Source organism: Xenopus laevis, chromosome 3S, assembly GCF_017654675.1.
Source record: "Xenopus laevis strain J_2021 chromosome 3S, Xenopus_laevis_v10.1, whole genome shotgun sequence".
Taxonomy (NCBI): Eukaryota; Metazoa; Chordata; class Amphibia; order Anura; family Pipidae; genus Xenopus; species Xenopus laevis.
In genome coordinates this window covers 30,692,392-30,713,129 of record NC_054376.1, presented here as the reverse complement: position 1 = coordinate 30,713,129, position 20,738 = coordinate 30,692,392, and the positions used below count along the sequence as shown (strand labels likewise).

At 41.4% G+C, this 20,738-nt stretch overlaps 1 protein-coding gene across 2 annotated transcripts in view; it reads right to left on the bottom strand.

Annotated features, from left to right (window-relative positions):
* arhgap25.S (Rho GTPase activating protein 25 S homeolog) overlaps positions 1-14,935 on the bottom strand; it is a 43,311-nt gene extending 28,376 nt beyond the window's left edge. The window contains exon 1 of one of the 2 annotated variants that reach the window (XM_018255166.2): positions 14,277-14,935. In XM_018255166.2, coding sequence (XP_018110655.1) covers positions 14,277-14,337 — 61 coding nt within the window. In that variant the 5' untranslated portion in view covers positions 14,338-14,935. The remainder of the gene's footprint in view (positions 1-14,276) is intronic. The other variant, XM_018255167.2, reaches the window with a different exon arrangement.
* Between the last annotated feature and the right edge of the window lie 5,803 nt (positions 14,936-20,738).

Below are 20,738 nucleotides of genomic sequence, written 5' to 3'. Positions count from 1 at the left end.
CTCTTTTAAAGGAATCAACCAGAGCTTATAGGGGGTACCCAACAGCCTGGCACTGCCCACATAGTGGAGCCCTATAATGCAGTTGGCGTGGGTAAGGAAAAAGCAAGATATTCAGTACTACAGCCCATAGTTGTAAGCTGAATGTGCAGGTAGCTCAGCAGTGCAGATCATAGTGGCAACATAGATAGACTGGGGATTTCCCATTGTCGGTACATCGTGACAAGATGGCAACAGTTTCATTGTGGCCAAACCTGTGGTCCTTCATTTATCGCTGAAGTACAACTCTCAGTCTGGACAGTCATATGTTATATAAAGTAACAAGGCCTCAAAATGCAACTGTTGCTCCACCAATTTTCAGCACAGATACTGTTCAATAACCAGCTAAAGAATGTATTTTATTACAGCCCTAATCAGCTGTATAAGAATGCAGTGAAGCAAACGCTCAATGTTTAATTAAACGTTACTGTGTTATTGATGGGACTATTGCAATCAGCTTTTTAGTTGCTTCTCATTATTTCTTTTGTATGTTTTTTTTTCCAATAATTAATCTTTCTATTCAGCCAGCCAATAGTTAAATGTGTTGTCTGGGTGTCAGTGGTCACCGACCACAACAACAAGGAAACAAACAGGGCAGGATGCTTTACTATTGTTGTTATACTTCATTTAAATTAATTACATTACCTACAGGCCCTCTACTATTCATATAACATTTAGCAATCAGAGAGAAGTTCTATGCAGTGGTGTTAAGGTGGCCATACACTATAAGATCCGATCATTCGGAAAGGTCGACAAACGAGTGGATCTTAACCCGATAGGCCCACTAACAGCTGGGCAATATCGGGTGAATCCCTTGGGCCGAACGATCGGATTACAATGCTAGGAATGGCCGCCGACGGGTCGCAGGACTGCATCAACTAGCCGATGCGGTCGTGGATCGTAGAAAAAAATCAAGCTTGACCAATCGATATATATGGCCGATTTTCGGCCTAAAATATCGATCCGGAGGACCCATCGGGAGCCCCCACAAATGGGCAGATAAGCTGCCGAATCGGTCTAAAGGACCAATATCGGCAGCTTTAATCTGCCTGTGTATAGTCACCTTTACTAGATGTTACTGAGCCCCCCCCCAGCAAATTCAATTTAGGGACTCAAAACATTGGTATGTTGACCTGTTCTACCAAGACATATTGAATTGCCCCTGGTTTCAAGTTAGAGAGCTGACAAATAAAAAAAGCTCTCTTATAGATTGTAAGCTCTTTTGGGCAGGGCCCTCTTCACCTTTTGTATTGGTTACTTACTGATCCCTATGTATGTAATTTGGTATGTTCTTTGTGTAAACACATTTATTTTACAGCGCTACATTGTTGGCACTGTAAAAATACATATTATTATTATTATTATTTATTATTATTATTATTAATAATAATAATAATAATAACATACCTCCCAACATTTGAAAATCGGAAAGTTCAAAAAGTTCTGCCACGGGTAGCACGGCAAAATCATTTTGGACCATGCCCATTTTACGGCCACATCCCATAATTACCATGTCCATTTTACAAAATTTGGCAGGTTATGAAGTTTGAACACATGGAGCTCCCTCCTGGTGTGGGTGGCCTAGTGCTGGTGGGGGGCAATTATTTTATTTTTTTTAAATACTGTTACCACCTACCGGAGTGTGGGCTCTATTAGCCTGCACCTTTGGTTGGGGGAAATGTTTTTTTGCCAACAGGTGCCCTTTATGCTAAGAGCAGGGGCGTAACTATAGAGGAAGCAGACCCTGCGGCTGCAGGGGGGCCTAGGAGGTATAGGGGCCCCATGAGGCCCTAATTCATATACAATTTCAATAAATATTGGAGAAACAAGTCAACCTCTAAACATTTTGGGGGCCTGAAAAATAATTTGCTGTGGGGCCCAGTAATATCTAGTTACGCCACTGGCTAAGAGTCTCAGTTTCCCCAAGAGACTTGTTTACCTTAAACAGTTACAATTGCATATCTGCTTATCTTATATTATTACAAATGTACAAGTGCAGGGGCTGCATTTTCTGGGCTCTCTGCCAAAAAGCTTCTTATTTAATTAAGTTTCAGAAACGTTGTATCTTTTTCTGGCATCAGTGTAGGAGAGCAAAGAGAAACTCTGGATTTTTTAAATAAAAATCAGGGACTGCGCTATCAAAATCAGGAAAAAAAAACAGGACAGTTGAGAGGTATGTTATAATAATTTTAAAAAAGTGAAAAAACAATTGCAATTTGTTTTACTATTCTTCTGTCTTCATGATACTAAAAGTTACATTTTAGGCTAACTACACCTTTAAAGCAGAGCTTTACAGTCTTTTTCAGCTCAATCCTCCCCTGAGAGGTCCAGTAGTTGGTCTAGCCCCCACCAACTTAGTGCATAACAAGGTTACAGAAACTTTTGTTGTATCACCAAAATATCTAGGGCAGCAAACAGTATTCAAGCGTTCGCCCCAAATCCCAAACGAATTAGCATTTAAACCCACCGCCCAACCCCAAGAGGTCACATTCTTCTCCTAGTCAGCAGAATGATACTGTATTTCTATTACTTTAAAACACTTTCATTTGTTTATGCTACTGTTACTTTAAGGCACTTGCATCCAAATATCCTCCATTCAATTTGGTTTTGTCGCAGTGAAGAGCCTGTCCCACCTCTTGTAACAAGTCATGAACAACTGCACCTATTGAGTTTGACGCAGAGGAACCCTGGAGATACCTCCAATGGAGGAGGCAGTACTTGCTTTTCGCAGTGGGTAACCACAATACATGCAGCAGACCTGCACCTAAAGAATCAAACAGAGCAAGTGCCAAGAAAAGCAAATTTACATAAATTAATTTTGTGGGGATTAACAATGTGAAAAAAGTATGCAGCGCACACGCCTGATTCATTAAACTAATTTTAAGTCTGGGTACATATTGCAGGTGGTATAATGAATGCTATGCTACTCTATGCTTTGCTTGGCCTGGCAGTCATTTAGTGGTGATATTTCTGCTGTGCAGGCGTCATATTATTTTTCTCAGTTTCTAGGGGCTCAGAAACCTTGTGATCAGTGGCTGACACCGGAAGAGATAATTGTGAGTTTCGTTACAAGCTTCAGATCTATTTGTGTGATGTACCCTTATTAACCTCCCAAATCATTTCTTGCTTTTAATCTTACAAAAACTGTGTTGTACATTAGGATTTCATAGCCGTGGAATATCGTATATATGTATGTATATATATTAGGGATGCACCGAATCCACTATTTTGGATTCAGCTGAACCCCGAATCCTTCGCAAAAGATTCGGCCAAATACCGAACCGAATCCGAACCCTAATTTGCATATGCAATTAAAGGTGGGAAGGGGAAAAATTTTTACTTCCTTGTTTTTTGACAAAAAGTCACGCAATATACCTCCCTGTCCCTAATTTGATTATGCAAATTAGGATTCAGATTCGGTTCGGCTGGGCAGAATGATTCGGCCGAATCCGAATCCTGCTGAAAAAGGCCGAATCCCGAACCGAATCCTGGATTCGGTGCATCCCTAATATATATATATATATATATATATATATTTATATATATATTTATTTATCTATATACAGTATATTTAGATAAGTGATCTGTTATCCAGACAGAATGTTGGGGATCTGGGGTTTTTTTCCGAATAAGGGATCTATCTGTAATTTTCATACTTTCATAATATATATATATATATATATATATATATATATATATATATATATATATATATATATATATATATATATATATATATATATATATATATATACACACACACACACACACATACAGGAAAACCTTAACTTGCACAATGTATGGACTTAACTCATCAAATCACTCAAAAGAATCAAACAGATCACATTAGTGTTACATTGTGCTGTGCCCTCTTTGTTTTATTAATTATTAATTATTTTTAATTTATCCCAAAAGGAAGAAAGAATGAAGGAAAATTGACAAAGGTTTGCGTCCCCATGTGAAGCATAAATCAGCTGAAACCAACCTTTCAGTGATGGTTTCTATAAGCTTGGAAGAGGGGTAACACTGATAGCCCCACTGTCTGATGTCAGATTGTGTTGGTGCTGGTTATAGGTTTGTGGAATAGGGAAGCTTCCCACCTCAACCCCAAAGAAGAACCCAAGCTTGAGCAGGGGACCCTGTGAAAAAGGGAATTATGGTGAGAACTAGATACCTAAGTGGAGTTGCTGATCAGCAGACTGTTCTTCCATCAGAGAATGTTTGAGGCTGGTGCACGAGAGGAGAAACCCAAGTGTGGTTTAGGGGAACTGAGGAGCACCAAAGTATTACAAATATACAGACAATGTAGTTGCTAGTAAAACTATAATGCCCTGTAAATTCCTTCCCTCCAGATTTTTCTTCTAACCCCATTTCCCTGGCCACTTTCCAGCCCTATGCACCCTTTCACACACAACCCACTCATTACCCCAACCTGAAGGCCAGTGTTGGAGGGAGAAAAAAGTGGCAACCCTAGATCATACCTCCCAAAATTTGAAAAAAACATCAGAGCAGAAAAATGTGTGATCATGCCCATTTTATGGCCACACCCCCTAATTACCATGTCCATTTTACAAAAATTGTCAGGTTATGAAAACAGGTTTCTGGGCGTTTTAGGGCCATGTTTCATGTGTTATAACAGTTTTGGTAATGAAGGGGAAATTGCCCTTTAAGCTGTGAATGACATTTTTCCCAAGAGACCTCTTAAATTGTTACAAATGTATTGAAGTGCAGCTGCTCAGTGTTCTGGGCTCTCTGCCAAAAAGCCTCTTATTTTAATTAAGGTTCAGAAACGTTGTATCTTTTTCTGGCATTAGCGCAGGAAATCAAACAGAAACTCGGGACATTTCTGTAAGAAACCTGGGACTGTGGGCTGAGCATTCAAAATCGGGATTGTCCCGCAGAAAACTGGACAGCTGGAAAGTATGCCCTAGATGGGCACCTTAGATTGTAAAATCTATTGGGACAGGGACTGATATATGTGTATAATTTATGTACAAAGCTGTGAAATGTGTTGGCGCTTTATATATATAACTGATAATACTGCTGGACTGTACAGTGCCACCATATGTGCCCAACTGCTTTAACAATCTGTTCCAGAGTCAATCAGTTTCAGAGCCACTGGTAATTTTTGTTGGGATTTGCACCTCTTATTGTATGGGCTTTAATCTGGGCCTCTGACCTGCCAAATGCATCTGTTGAAACTGATCAGCTAGTCTATGTTTTGGGGATCTCTAAATGAGTTTTCTCTGGGGCTCAGTAGATTCTTTCTAGGCCACTGGTTGGAAGTTTTCCATTTCTGTGCAACACAGTATTTGTGCGGTTATTGCCGTCTCAACTGCCACAGCTCTGCCCAAACCATAACAGGAAACTGCTCTGCAAAGAGATTGTTCTGCATGCTAAGTCAAGAAGATAGATCACTGGATATAAAAAAAAGACTCCTGGATAAAAGCCTATAATTAAAGCTTCCGTATCCTCCCCTTGCCTTGGTGTAGACTACAATCTAGAATTGTCAGTATACTATTAAACTATTTTGTTCCCAGAAGATTACTCTGCCCACTCTTTGTGAGGGTTCAGCCCAACTTAGTTCTGGTGGTTTTTCTGAGCATTACTCAGAATTCCAGTCTATAAACGGAGTGTTTAATTATTAAGAGCTATCCTGAGAACAAACCAATGTGAATGCTGCCAGACTATTTGCTCCTCTGACCTTGTCGCTATTGGGGGGCTATCGAAGGCAACTATTTCTTGTGCAGGATTGAAATTTTGAACTGCAATCTGGTTGCAAGGGCCAAGCAGCAGTTAGAAAGTCACCATATAATGGGAACTGGAGAGAATATGAAAAGAAATGTAAGACATAATAAAATTGAAGCTTATTTCTAGGATTACAATGAAGAGAATGGGAGCAGACGGGTCGTAGGACCGCATCGGCTAGAAAAAAATCAAACCTCCCCGATCAATGTCTTGGCCAGATAATGATTGGGGTGACCCATCGGAAGCCCTCATACACTGGCAGAAATTCTCGACCTGCACCTGACCCTAACCCGCCCCCTCCCAACCCGCACCCGGCCCAGCCTGCCGTTCCCCCTCTATACCCGACAGTGACGTCACGCCGAGGGGAGGAACAGGGGAAGGCGCAGGTTATAAATTTAGGCTCCGAAAACCGACAGTGCTAGGTCGCAGGCAGGAAAAGCAGGAGAAGAGCTCAACCCGGATCCACCCGAGACCCGAAGGTTTTGCGCAGGAACCAGCCCAAACTTGTCTGACTTGCAGGTAAACATACGGGTCCCACGGGTTTCAGGCCGGCCCTCACATCACATTAGGTCTAAAGGACCAATATTGACAGCTTTAATCTGACTGTGTATCATACTTCCCAACTGTCCCGTTTTCAGAGGGACAGTCCCTCTTTTGGCAGCTCAACCCGCAGTGCCTCATTTGTCCCGTTTTTCTCTGCACTGAACAGCCAGAAAAAGAAACAAAGTTTCTAACTTCATTGGCTTTTGGCAGAGAGCCCAGAACAGCCACAGCAGCATATAAGATACTTTTGTAACAATTTCAAGATAAGCAAATAAGTAATTGCAACAATATAAGATAACAGGTCTCTTGACAGAAGTTAGATTCACAACTTAAAGGGCAATTTACCTTCATTAGCAAAACTATAATAACTGGGGGAAAAAACACAGAAATATGTTCAAACTTTCATAACCTGACAAATTTTTTAAAATTAACATGGTAATTAGGGGGTGTGGCCACAACAATGGGCATGGTCAAAAAAATCGATGCAGCAACTTTTTTGTCCCTCTTTTTATTTCCAAAAGCTTGAGAGGTATTCCATGTATGGGCACCTTTACTCTTACTTGTTACAGATTTATGACCATGGTGCCATGCCGAAGGGCTGCTAATGGAACCTGGATGTGCTGGGCATATAATCCAAATGTCTACAGGTAAAAATATCCTAAAAACATCCTAAATACAATAAGAGAGTTCCCCTGCAAAGTTTGATATCTGCATGTTTAGGACTGCAAAACTGTGTGTGTCTTGTAGAGAGACCTGTACATTTAATTAATGAACATGCATAAACAATAGACCAAAACAAAATAAAATCTCAGGGCAATGAGAAAAAATATCACAATCCCACAATTCCTACACTATTATTGGCCTCATAATAAAGCGTTCCAAAAACTAACAAAATCTGCTGACACCATCAGTTCTAATTGTAACACAGCGTGTATTTTGCGTATAATCAGTGAGCTATAACACTAAATCTTTGCATATAGGGACTTTTTACTTAGAAACAGCAAACTTGTTTTTTTGCCTTAAAATAGAAAAAAAAAAAAAGAAGTGTTTTGAAGAGCAGATAAAATTGCAGAACTGAATTCATAGCTGCTCCAATGTGTTAACCCCTTTGCAAGTCTAGCACACATCTGTAACATGCTGGCAGGCAAAAGCACAAACTGCACTAATAAAGAAAGTGTGTTCCCTGGAAGCAGCACAGGCTAAAAACCATAGTAAATTGCATGTGATATTGACTTTGTACTCGTGCCTGTAAATTACACCCTTTCTGCCAAACACTGTTTATACAGCAAGTGCCAACTGCTTTCTTCTTGGTTTCAGTGCACCATATCCATGATTATTTCTTAGGGTCAGGCCACACTGGGCGTTTTGGGGAGATTTGGTTGCCTTGATTTTGCGGTGACCAATCTCCCCAAACGCCTTCCCTCACTCTGCGCCGGCTAAAATGAAAAAATGCCGGGCTCTAATCACACGCAGCGATTCGTTTTCCGAAGTCGTCCAAAGTTTCAAGGAAATTTGGGAAAACGAATCGCCGCGTGTGATTAGCGCCGATGTATTTTCATTGTAGCCGGCGCAGAGTGAGGAAAGGCGTTTGGGGAGATTAGTCGCTGCAAAAACAAGGCGATTAGTCGCCAGGTGACAAAAACTCTCCAAAACGCCCAGTGTGGCCTGACCCTAATTTCATGTGTTTTTGTTTGTGTAAATTTTCTTTTTTTCTTTACCCCAGTACTTTGTATGTAAGAGAAAAGGAAGATTTTTAGAAATGGGTTTATCTTGCAACTGGCCACTAGGAGGAGCCTCCTGCAGACATCCAAGGCATATTATTAGTTCATGCTGGAAGGAGAGGAACCTGCTAATATAATGCTGAGTAATGCTGCTGCCACTGTCAGTTTAGCCGTGTAACTTTATATCTCTTGGCTCATTCCTAAAACATATCATTTCCGAACTACACATAAAACATGGGAAAATAATATGATGAGAATTAGGCTCCTGGAACTCATGGGGTTTTTCAAGTACCCGTGCTCAGCCTTGCAACCTGCCATTTGCTTTAGACACCTGAAAACATGACTGGGAGAGGACAGGGGGGCCGGGGGGCTTTGCGACTGGGCCCCTAGTCCAAATGATTAAAGGAGAACTAAAGCTTAACTAAAGAAGTAGCTAGAAATGGTGTACATTATGTTTTGTGCTTCTGTACCAGCCCAAGGCAACCACAGCCCTTTAGCAGTAAAGATCTGTGTCTCCAAAGATGCCCCAGTAGCTCCCCATCTTCTTTTCTGCTGGTTCACTGCACATGCTCTGTGTATGGGAGCTGACATACAGTCAGAGCAGCCAAAACAGCCAAACTGCAAGTCAAATCTGGTCTCTGCAAAGCAACCTTTCAGTTCAACCGGAGCCCAAAATATATTGCAATCATTTTGCTCATAATGTTTACAATCTTCATTTAAGGAAAGAGAGAGAGAGCGACTCCAGATATTGTATCATACTGTGTAATATCAGGAGCCCAGAACTTGTTCTTAAACTAGGGCAAGTGTCTTAAAAAGTAAGTAGCCTCGTCTGATTCTGGTGGTATTTCCTGTTTTTCTATTTTGGAATTGGTATTCTGAGAATTTTCAACCAAGAATTCTAAATTGTGTATATTTTTTTAAGCCCGGTGATGTCACCTACCCACTCTATGATGATGACTCTATGATTCATGCCCATGGTCAGAATTGTTATTCCCATTCAGTGCTGGCCCTGTGCAACACGCTTTTGTCTCGACAGTAGAAATGTTTTTCAGAGATAGACTCCAAAAATGATTTATAATTCTTTGTATGCACTAAAAAATATTAAAATATTATTTGGTTGCTAGGGGGCTACTTACGCAAGCATTCAGAGAGCCATTTTGCAATCCGATTGTAAATTTAAAAGTAGATGGCCCGCAAAGAAAAAAAAAGCAATAAAAAGTAAAAATAACATTAAAAGTGAAGCACATCTGTTAATCTGTTTTTTTTTGTTTGTTTTTTTGGTTAAATGGGTCGGTGACCCAGGCAACCAGGCAACATTCTCTGTTGCAGGCTAAAATGTGGCAGAATCAGAAGGCAAATGAATAAAAACCCATACAAAATAAATATCGAAGACCAATTGAAAAAATACTTAGAAAAGGTTCCCCTATTACATACTAATAGTTAATATAAAGGCAAACTTCCCCTTTAATAGACAATCACTTTGATCACTTGGTTGAATTGATGGAATGTAATCTAAGAACACAGGTTCAGTTGCACTTGTGTGCACATTGACATACATTCCCATCTTAGTGGGGCAGAGTTTACCAAAGTGTTGACCTGTCCCTTCCAAGGGGGACCATGGCAGTTGTTGGGGGGCAGTCCGATGGCCAGTTGGGATAAGATATGGAGTTATTTCTCATTTCCTGTTGTAGATGTTCCTGGATTAAGGAAAACATGTACAAGTTCCAGAAAATGGACTCACAAGATTGGGGGACAGGCATGAGAAGAAGATGCTGTTCGATACCAGAAACGACAGAATCTGTGTCTCCAAAGATGCCCCAGTAGCTCCCCATCTTCTTTTCTATCCATTCACTGCACATGCTCTGTACGGCTGTCACTTACTGAGCTTAGGGACTAACTCATACTACTGCATATACAGTAATCATCATATTTAGGGTTACAATCTCACCATCTTTAAAAGAGGAAGCTGGTAACCTCAACTCCATCCACACCAGCCTAATTAGTAAAGATTTTAGGTTCAGCCCTGTAGCATCAGCTACTGATAAACCTCAATATTCGCTTCATGATTTCCAACAATGCCTTAGCCAAGCTTCTCAACAGCTGCCCAGAGCACACTGGGCATGCACAGTATCTAGGGTTGCTACCTTTTGGGGCATTGAAGTCCGGGCAGGAGGGCAGGCCGGTGATGTCACAGGGTGGCGCTAATGACATCACTGGGTGGGGCTATGACGTGGCAATCGCCACGTCAATCTATGAGAATCCTAATTTGGAAAACCGGGCATGGACTTTTTGACCCGGGCAGCCCTTCTGAAAACTGGGCTGTCCGGGTGAAAACCAGGCAGGGAGCAACCCCAGCAGTGTCCAAAACACTCAAAAAGATGGCCTAACAAGATCCAAAATGGGGAGCTCCTATGAGCAAATTTAAAGGCCTGGATCATTACTGTTATAGGGCTGCGGAACATCTAGGCTGGTACAGTAAATTTATATATATAAAATACTGCATATTTAGCCATATTTGTTTTAGGCTGTAGTTCTTCTTTAATCCTTCCGTTTGTTCCAGGTTTCTCCTGGAACACACATTGACAAGACAGCAAATCCTGCACATGCAAATCCTGCAACTAGCCTAACCCCAGCTGAAATTGCATTGGTTCTAAAAGAGATGCACAAGAGATGGCAGCCTCAAACAGTGCCGGACTGGGAGGAAAAAGCAGCCCTGGCAAAAGTATTCAAGCAGCCCATGTATTCCTGTGCATGATAAATATTTTCAACCCCAAGTATAACTAGAACTACTGTTTATTAATAAATTTCCTGGACCATGCGGGGGTCCATTAGCATACAATCCCCAGCATTAATATATACCCTATGTTCTGAAACTGGCCCTTACAACAAGTATCTCACCCCAGTTTCTATCATGGCTATTCTTTTCATTGGATTAGTGACCCAATACTTACAGCATATTCCCTCAGTCACACTTATAAAAAAAAAAAGCAGCATTTTTTTCCACCACATAAACTAACCTGTCTCTAAAGTTTGGCCCCAGTTCCTTGCCTGTGTGATTTTGAAGCCAGGTCCTCAAAATGCAACTGCAGTTTTCAACCCAGCACTTAGCAGGAACTCACCCCATACAGCGTGGACCCCAAAAATAATGTGTACAGTCTGCTCTTTTCCAATTGGGTACTAAGGCTAACGGCTAGGCAAAGCTGCACTGCTTGTTGGGATGGGATAGGCAAGGGGTGGGAGAAACACAGGCTGCAAATCCACTCCGCCGCTGCTGGTCTGCTACCACCCAAATACAGTGCCTTGGCTGGAGTGAAATGTGAGTTCAGGGTGGAATGCTCCTCTGTCTACACCTAAACCGAAGAACTGTATTGAGGTGCAGGCACAATGAACAACAGGAGGAGGAGCAGAGGATGAGCGGAGGCCAAGATCCACTACATTTGGCCCTAGACTAATTGTTCTCCTAGATAAAAGCCCAGCCTGAAGGTCCTTTAGGGAGAGGTAAGGGTTGAACACATTGTGACTGCCCTGCCTTCTTGGAACTATGAATGAATGGCTTGTGTGGCTATGTTTTCATACTGTTGTAACATTAAGGAAGAGCTTTGATCCACTTTTTGAACTGACATGAAGGTTTGAACCAAAAAAATCACACTTTTATCAGATGTCTTTCTTATTGTCTTACAATTGCCAACATTTCATAATTATCTCGATGGAGGCTTTATGCTGAAGGGTTGTCCATCTGCCATACATAACTTGCCAAATAATACAATACATTGGCATAAATGGAGCATCACGTATCAGGTACTTGTTAATCAGGGGTGAGGAACTAAGGGTAGGCAGAGTAGGCATATGCCTAGCGCACTATGGGTTAGGGTATAATTTAATAAATATATTTACAGACAGATAGATAGATAGATATATAGATAGATAGATAGATAGATAGATAGATAGATAGATAGATAGATAGATAGATGATAGATAGATGATAGATAGATAGATAGATAGATAGATAGATAGATAGATAGATAGATAGATAGATGGATAGATGGATAGATGGATAGATGGATAGATGGATAGATGGATAGATGGATAGATGGATAGATAGATAGATAGATAGATAATAGATAGATAGATAGATAGATAGATAGATAGATAGATAGATAGAAGCAAAAAAGGTTCTGCACTCTGCAAGTCTTTGTATGAAATTAAATAAACATTTTTATTCAAGTATCAAAGTCCATTATAAACTGTTTATCAAATGGTACCCTCCACTCCCATTGCCTTGGGTCAGCCCTTGCTGAAAGTTCCTGAACAAGTGAAGGAGTGGAGCTACGAAGAATAGGATGGAGAGTAGATGGGGGGACTGTTATCGTGAGCAAGTGGGAGTGGATGGGGCAAAAGGTACTTGCCAGGGATCCCAATACTTGACCTAGCCCTGTTGTACTGTACTTTGTCCACTGTTACAAGATTTGATATGGCATACTTTAGTAAAGGTTAAACACACCCTTAATGGAGAAGGAAAGGTTAAAACTAAGTAATCTTTATCAGAAAGGTTTAAATAAATACACCAGTAAACCCTCAAAGCAATGCTGCTCTGAGTCCTCTGTCAAAAGAAACACACCATTTCTTTCCTTCTATTGTGTACACATGGACCTCTGTATCAGACTTCCTGTTTTCAGCTTAAACCTCCAGGGCTAGGGCTTGAGCATGCTCAGTTTGCTGCTCTCCTCCCCTCCCTGCTGTAATCTGAGCCCAGAGCTATGAGCGAGCAGGGAGAGACGTCACACTAAGCTAATATGGCAGCTGATATCCTAATCAAACAGAGACAGTGTCTAGAGCTGTTTACTCAGGTATGGAAAAGCTTTCTAAAGAATAAAAACGGTGTTCTAGCTTGCACTGTTGTGGCTAATCTATTGGCAATAAACTGCCTTGGTAGTTTTCCTTCTCCTTTAAAGGAACTAGGATATATACATAACAATAGTAATACAATTTGTTCCTTTTGTCATTAGTATAATGGCCCTGTGGCATTGAGTCCATAGAATTCTTTTCATACGCTGACATGGAATTGTGAATCTGACACAGCCCTGCTTTAGCTGCCTTACTAAAAGACGTGACATTTTCTGATAACGGGTGATTTGTGGTGCAGCAGGAAGCTCAGTCTGACCTGTATATTATACAATCACATCCTGTGCTGTCTGAGGTTTTAAACTATACAGTTGTTATACTGTTATATATATATATATATATATATATATATATATATATATATATATATATATATATATATATATATACACACCGTTGTTATATATAGGCAAAGTAAGTCGGGCAGTTGTTTACTTATAATACTCATCAGTACTAGGAAAAATACAGGGTACTAAAAAATACTGCTGGAGGGTACAAGGGTACAAGAGATAGATGTGTGTTTGCTTCAAAAACACAACTATAGTTTATATAAACAAGATGCTGTGTAGATTTACTAGTGCTCTATTTTGTGTTTCCATTCCCTGGAGGCCGCCAGTTGTGCCATTGGGGGCAAAAAACATTGCATTATGTGCCTTTATTCAGCCGGTAAATGAGGTATTTATTTTGCATCTGCATCGCACTGCCCTAAAGCTGTTGTCAAACTACAACTTCCCACCAGAAATTTCTCAAGGCAACTGCACTATACCTCCAACCATGCCTGGGTACCTCGTCGAGAAGCAGCTATTTGATATAATGATGATCTACTGCTCTATTTTACTCTATTTTACTGTCCAGACAGCAGTAGTGTCTGTAATGTAGGAGCGATTCCCGCAGGGATGAGAATTGATAAACACTGATGGTTCAAAACACCACTGTTCAAATTTTGTCTCTATCTGTAGTTATCTCAGACAGCCAGGAGATGCTGAGAGTTGCAGTTCAGCTGGAAGTCTGGAGGCTTAACTATATTTAATTCATGGGGATGACATTATAATTATTATTATTTATTTAATACAGTGCCAACATATTCTGCAGTGCTGTATAATAGATAGGGGTATACAATAAACATACATATTAAATACATACAATATGTCCATTGTAAAGTGGGGCCCTCGCCCAAAGTTTACAATTTGAATACAAAAGCGGGTATTGCTGAATCTGACCATAACTTCCAGCACCCCCTACCTGATGAGGGAACACTGGATATGGCAGTTTAATGGCATTAAAACCACACAAAATGAAACAAACATAAAGAACAGTTACTGGTACCTATTTTGCCCAAATCAGGTTTCATGTTGAAGTCCCATGTTCGGGGTAATTTCAGTGACATATTTGGTGAGGAGGAAGACCAGGCCACAAATGTTGAAGGCTGATTCTACTGGTCTTGTCACTCAGATCCTCCTTCCATTCAGCATGTTGAACTACCAAACCCCCATGTTTCCTCTTTCTGATTTTAATTCCCGTAGGTTAAAACTCAACAGAAGTGGCCTGCTCTGTGCAGCTCTGCCAGGTGTTTCGGCACGTGCCTCTCCAGATTTTTAGGCCAGTGTGGATATGGAGCCAGACTCCCGGCAGTGTTCAGTTTGATCCTCTTCAGGCTGTGCTGTGAGCAGGCAAGCAGAAACCTGACGCTCCAGTCTGACAGCTACTTTACACCCTTTTGAGGAAGTTGTGGGTATTTCATCGACATACATTTTAAAAAGGAGGCATTGCTTGTTTACAGTATGAAGGGGGAGCTATAGGGCCTGGTTATTGGCATTTAGCACTCCATGTCTTTCAGATAGTCTGAAGCCCAATGTGAATGAGGCACATGAGCTCAGTGCTATGGTATAATGCACAGGTGCTGTATAGCACAGATGCTGTCAGAATCTTTATGATTCCAAAACAGCAGGAGTATAATTTATATTGTATCATCTCTGCTAGGGCCGTGGCCGAAAATATTGTGCAATCACAAAAATGGGTCCAAATGATACTTTAAACTAGTCAACAAAATGAACTCTGTATATGTAATTCAAATTTATTTATATAGTGCTGCAGAGTAGTACAATTTTATAATGCCGTAAAGTACTCACATGGAGGACAAGCGTTATAATAAAAAATATAAGCATGGATATACAGAGATTTCAGCACCATGTGGTCAGAGGCTTAACTGCAGAGAAAACAGAGCCTGTAGCTGCAGGGGGGCCAGGAGGTATAGGGAGCCCATGACGCCCTACTTAATGGGCAATTTCAACATATATAGGTAAAAAAGAAAAACCTCTAGGGGTCATAAAATTAATTTGCTGTGGGGTCCATTAACATCTATGTGCAACAACTGAATCTGCGGCATATTGGACGCTAATCTGGAGGACGATGCAAAGTCACAGTCGTTGTGCAATGTAAACAGCTTTATTGAAGCACACACAGTGGAAATTATTTAGCATGCGGTGGCTGTGCTGTGTTAGCTGACTTACACGTTTCTTGCCGTATACCCGGCATTCCTCAGAGTCCAGTAACATCTAGTAAGGCCACTGTATGTGATCCGGGCTGAATCATTGGACCCATACTACTAAACTAATTGGGCCCTCTCCACCTAATTGGGTCTCACTAGTAACAAAGGCTATTAGAAAGGTGTAAAATTTTTAGATAGAAAGAGGTATAATTAATTTATACCAATACTGCGCCAATGCACTATTGACAAAAAAAAAAAAAAGGGGGGGGGCTGCTTCCTTGAATATCACCGTTCACACCAGGTTAAAACGACACAGGAAATCTGAAATAGAATGCAAAAGGAAGCGCACACATAGAGTAGTATTGTCTCAATTAAGATAAGCAATTAAGCCCCTAGAGCCACAGAGTGTTTGAAAATGGTGCCTGGAGAGCTATATTGCAGAAGATCCACCAGTGTGATATTCTTCAAGATTCCCCCTTTCGGGTATATACTCACAAGATTTCTTGGATTTTTGATGCATATAGTAATGTTCGTTCTTCACCTTATAAGTTTTCTCCAGTCATCCACCAAGTGGTATAATGAAGATATAAGCAAAATATAGTATAATATTGCTTTAATAAATGTTAAAAATCACCATAAAACAAACGATTTTCTGCTCACAAGGATCCCCAGATCATAAAGCACGTAGTACCCAAAATAAAAGTCCAGAGTTCTCTGGGTCCAGGAAGGTTTCTCCTGTTGAGTCTGTGATCAATGGATAAATCAAACTGCTCCAATATCCAACGCGTTTCGCAGTCTCTCTTGACCGCTTCCTCAGGGAAGGTGTGATGATCACACAAATCCTTGTTAATCATGTCGGTGCTGCTTCCTCCCTGTTGCAGACTTACCCGTTTATATTTATTGTGACATAATTACCCGCAACTTGATGTTCAAATTTTAACATTAGCAGCAAATACCCAATAAACATATAAACATATTCCAAGAAATTCACAGTGTATTGTGATTATGACAGTTAATCAAATAATTTTGTCTAGTTAAGACCATACCAATTTAAAATGCTAATTTATGCATATTTATTCAAAAGTGTTCTCTTGAGACTGATGAGCTAAAAACTCTCATAAATAGTTAGTAACAATAACTTAAGATAAGAACTGAGTAAACTTGTTAAATTAAAAAGCTGCTAAATCCAAGTCTATGTTAAGACCCCTCGGAGTTAGAGAATTCAACCTGTAAATCCAATATGTCTCCCTCTGTCGCAGCTTGATAAGTCTATCACCACCCTTATGTTTGTGGCTTATTTGTTCTAGTACTACATATTTTAATTTATGTGGATCATGTTGGTGGATTTCCTTAAAATGTTTTGGGACACTATGGTTGGTGCGCTGTTTGCGAATGTTATTTGCGTGTTCTAAAATCCGAGTACCAACAGTTCTCTTAGTGCGTCCTATATACAACATACAACATTCACATATTATTGCATAAACTGCATATATTGTCTTGCAATTATAAAATCTTTTAGGCAACCCTACCTCTTCATAATTGAATCCCTTCAGGGCAACAAAGTGGCAGGCTGTACACCTCTTGTGTGAGCACTTAAAGGTACCCTTAAGGCCTGACATGTATGTTATTGTGTCATCCTTATTAAGTCTCCCAAAGGTGTTGGATGGAGCTAACATGCTCCTTAATGAAGAATTTTTCTTAAAGTAAATTGTAGGTTGTGTTTCTAAACATCTTTCCAGTATAGGGTCAGATCTAACTACATGCCAGTGTTTTTTAATAATATTGCTTATTTTATTAGATAGTACACTGTATCTGGTAACAAATGGGACTTTATGATTGATTTCTGAGTTTTCATTTGTACCTTCAGCCTTTTCTTTGATTGCTAATAAACGATTCCTTTCTCTTGTGGCTGCTTTCTCCTTTGCACGTGAAAGAAAGGTGTCCCTGCCAACAAGTAGAATTATGTCCCAATGAAAAATAAAATACCTGTAGATCTGGCGGCCCGCAGGCCGCATGCGGCCCATGACCCCCCTTCTTTGGCCCCCCAGATGCTATGTCTGTTTACCATATGTAAACTTTAAAAGGTATCATTGTAGAGATAAATTGCACCCTGCATTGTTTAAATCTCAAATTCAGATCTAATCTAATCCCTTGTATCACACCTGTGATCCCCCTGTATTGTTCACACTTGTGACACCTCTATTGTTTATATCCTAAAGGCCTGTACTGTTCATACCTGAGACCCAGACTGAAACTGCCCACATTGTTCACCTGTTCACACTTTATTCAAAATGCTAATGGGGCACCAGCACTGTGTCACTGTATGTGGTACATATTAGACTGAGAGCTTTACTTGTCGCCTGCTCTGTTCTGCCTTCCCTCCCTGCAGGGCTGGAACTAGGGGCAGGCAGAGTAGGCACCCACCTAGGGCGCAGTCATGGGCGGGGCACACTTTTAAGGGGAATTTCCTTTCTTTCTCTTTTAAACCCTGATTTGCTTGGCCTTTAATAGTTTTTCAACTTTATAAACCCCCTGTTCCAGACAGAATCACTCCCCAACTCCCTTTTGGCAGCTGCTGGCACAGGTACATATTTGTGGGCAATATCTTGGCTGCTAATTGCACAGGTAAACAGATGATATGATGGATATTTGGCTGCTGCTGGCACAAGTACATATATGGAGGCAATAGTGTGTATTTTTTGGCTGATGCTGGCACAGGTACAGATTGGGGGCAATATAATGGATTGGCTGCTGCTGGCTCAGGTACATGGGGCAATATGGTGGCTGCTGGCACAGGTACACAGATGTTTGAGGGCAATATGATGGATTATTGGCTACTGCTGGCACAGATACAAATTGGGGTAATATGATGGATTTTTTTGGTTGCCGCTGGCATAGGTACAGATTGGGGGTAAAAATTATGATGGATGTTTGTCTTATGCTGGCACAGGTACAGATTGGGGCCTGGGGGCAATCTGAGGGATTGACTGCCATTGGCATAGGTACAAATGGAGGCAATATGATAGGTGCTGGCACAGGTACAGGGGGCAATATGACTGTTAAGGTGGGAAATGGTAATGTAGGACTGGGTGGGGGGGCACTGATTGAAGCCTTTGCCTAGGGTACAAAAATACCTTGGCCCGGCCCCAGAGGCGGGCAAAACAGGCCGGGCGCCCTAGGCAGCCCAGCCCGCCTGCTCGCCCCTTCCTCTCTCCCGTTCCCGGCGCGCAAGCGCAGTAACAGGTTCCCGGCGCGCATGCGCAGTAAGTGCGTTCCCGGCGCATGCGCAGTAAAGGCAGCCCGGCGCGCATGCGCAGTAAAGTCATTCACGTTCTCTTCAGCGTGCGTCGCTTACTGCGAACAGATTTCCAGGTGAGTCCGGTCTAGGGGTAGGCAGAAGAGGTAGCTGCCCAGCGCCCCCAATCATTGCGCCCTAGGCAGCTGCCTCTTCTGCCTACCCCTAGTTCCGGCCCTGCCTCCCTGTGTGTGCCATTCTCTGCTTGCCCAGTGCTGCTTGCCCTACCCTACCTGTGGGATGGAAGCCTGTTAGGGGTTTGTTAGCATTTGGAAATTGTTGTTAAGGGCCCCTAAGGTGTTTAATCATGTGTTGGGGGGTTGTTGTATTATCCACAGGGGAGGATGAGGCATATGGATTTAAGGGTGTGTTTTTAACATATGAGTGATGAGGGATTTCCCTGCAGTGAGCACCAACCATTTGGTTTTTTGGTGTGCTACCACCGTTAATGTGGATATGATCTTAAAAGTTCTTGTGGTAATATGGGTGTGGTTTACAGTGGGTGTGGTTTAAAAGGGGAGTGGCCAACACTGACTTCCATTATCGGCCCTCTTCCACATAGGCCAGTAAAATTTTGGCCCTCGGTACCACAGAACTTTGACAGCACTGCTGTAGATGCATGATCCAGCCCTGCCACACCAATTAAAAGCCCCACCCTTGAGCCTCCAAACCCTGTCTGCACACTTTTTAGCCCACCCCTTTGTAATCTGCAAATCCTACTTTTCTGTCTTTCGGGCCCTCTCTACCATGGGGTCATGACCCCCCTGTACCCCCCCCATGGCAGCACCACAGGACTACCCTGCTCTATAGAGAACAGCTAATTATTGACCACTAATGTCCGCCTGGGAAAATTGTTGGGGGCAGGGATTGGGTTGAATTGGGCACATAGTTGGGTAGACTGGGGGGCATAACAACAGGGGTGCTTACATTTACTTACAGCCCCATTCTTAGCCAGTGTTTTGCCCCAACTGATGCAAGCGAATGGATCTTTGCCTAATTTTGCTGGGCTGAAACAGGATGATCCAATTGTTAGGCCTCCCTGCCAGTGATCAAATCATAACAGACTCGTTGAGAGATGACCACATTGGCTCATTGACGTGCAGGTCAGTAGGGTCTTCAAATTCTAAGGGCACAAAGTAGGAAACATGGAATAGTGAAGAATGACATTGTACACTGAAGTGTTGAGGTTTGTTTCCGCAGGAACCAAGGGCCCAAGCCCACACCATAAAAAAGTAGCCTTGGACCATTATTCCCCCCTCCACCAAACTCCACAGCATTATGCACACAGGTATTTTTCTCAAACTCAAACCTGCTTATTTGATACAGGATCACTACAAAGAGCACATTTCCACTGCTTAATGTCTAATGGGGGTGACACCAAGCTTTGACATTGTCCACGATGGTACTAGGATTGTGTGGCTGCTGGTCCATAGATCTCCCCTTCTTAATACAGAAAATGTATATTTCTTACAAAAGTAACCATTTCATATTGTCAATCTGCTTGTCACTTGTACTGATTTACTTTCCATTGTATCTATATAACACTAAGGGCAGTTTGCTTCACTGTGGGGACTGTTTTTTCATTCATATTTTTGTATAAGGATAGAAGAAAAAATAGCAAATACAAGTATCAGGGTTCTTTATTTCATGAACAAACTTCCTCCATTATCTAGCTCCTCTTGTTATTTAAAGTTGACTTCCTCCATTTTACAAAAAATGTTCTCCATTAACGACCGACCCTATCTGAATTCCTAGTACCTATTCAGTCAGCAAACCAGTGATGCCTTTTAAATATTTTCATCTCTAACCTACAGTGCATCTCATCCCACTGTCCCTTTTCCCATCCTGAACACAAGATAGTCATACTGTTCTCCTCTTATCTGTTGAATAAACCCATCAAACTGGGAGAGATAAGGTGTTTGTTTTAGGGCACCCCATGACAAGTCTTTGTCTTGCATGTATGATTCTCCCTGTCAACTTTCAAGTAATGCAACAGTTTAACATG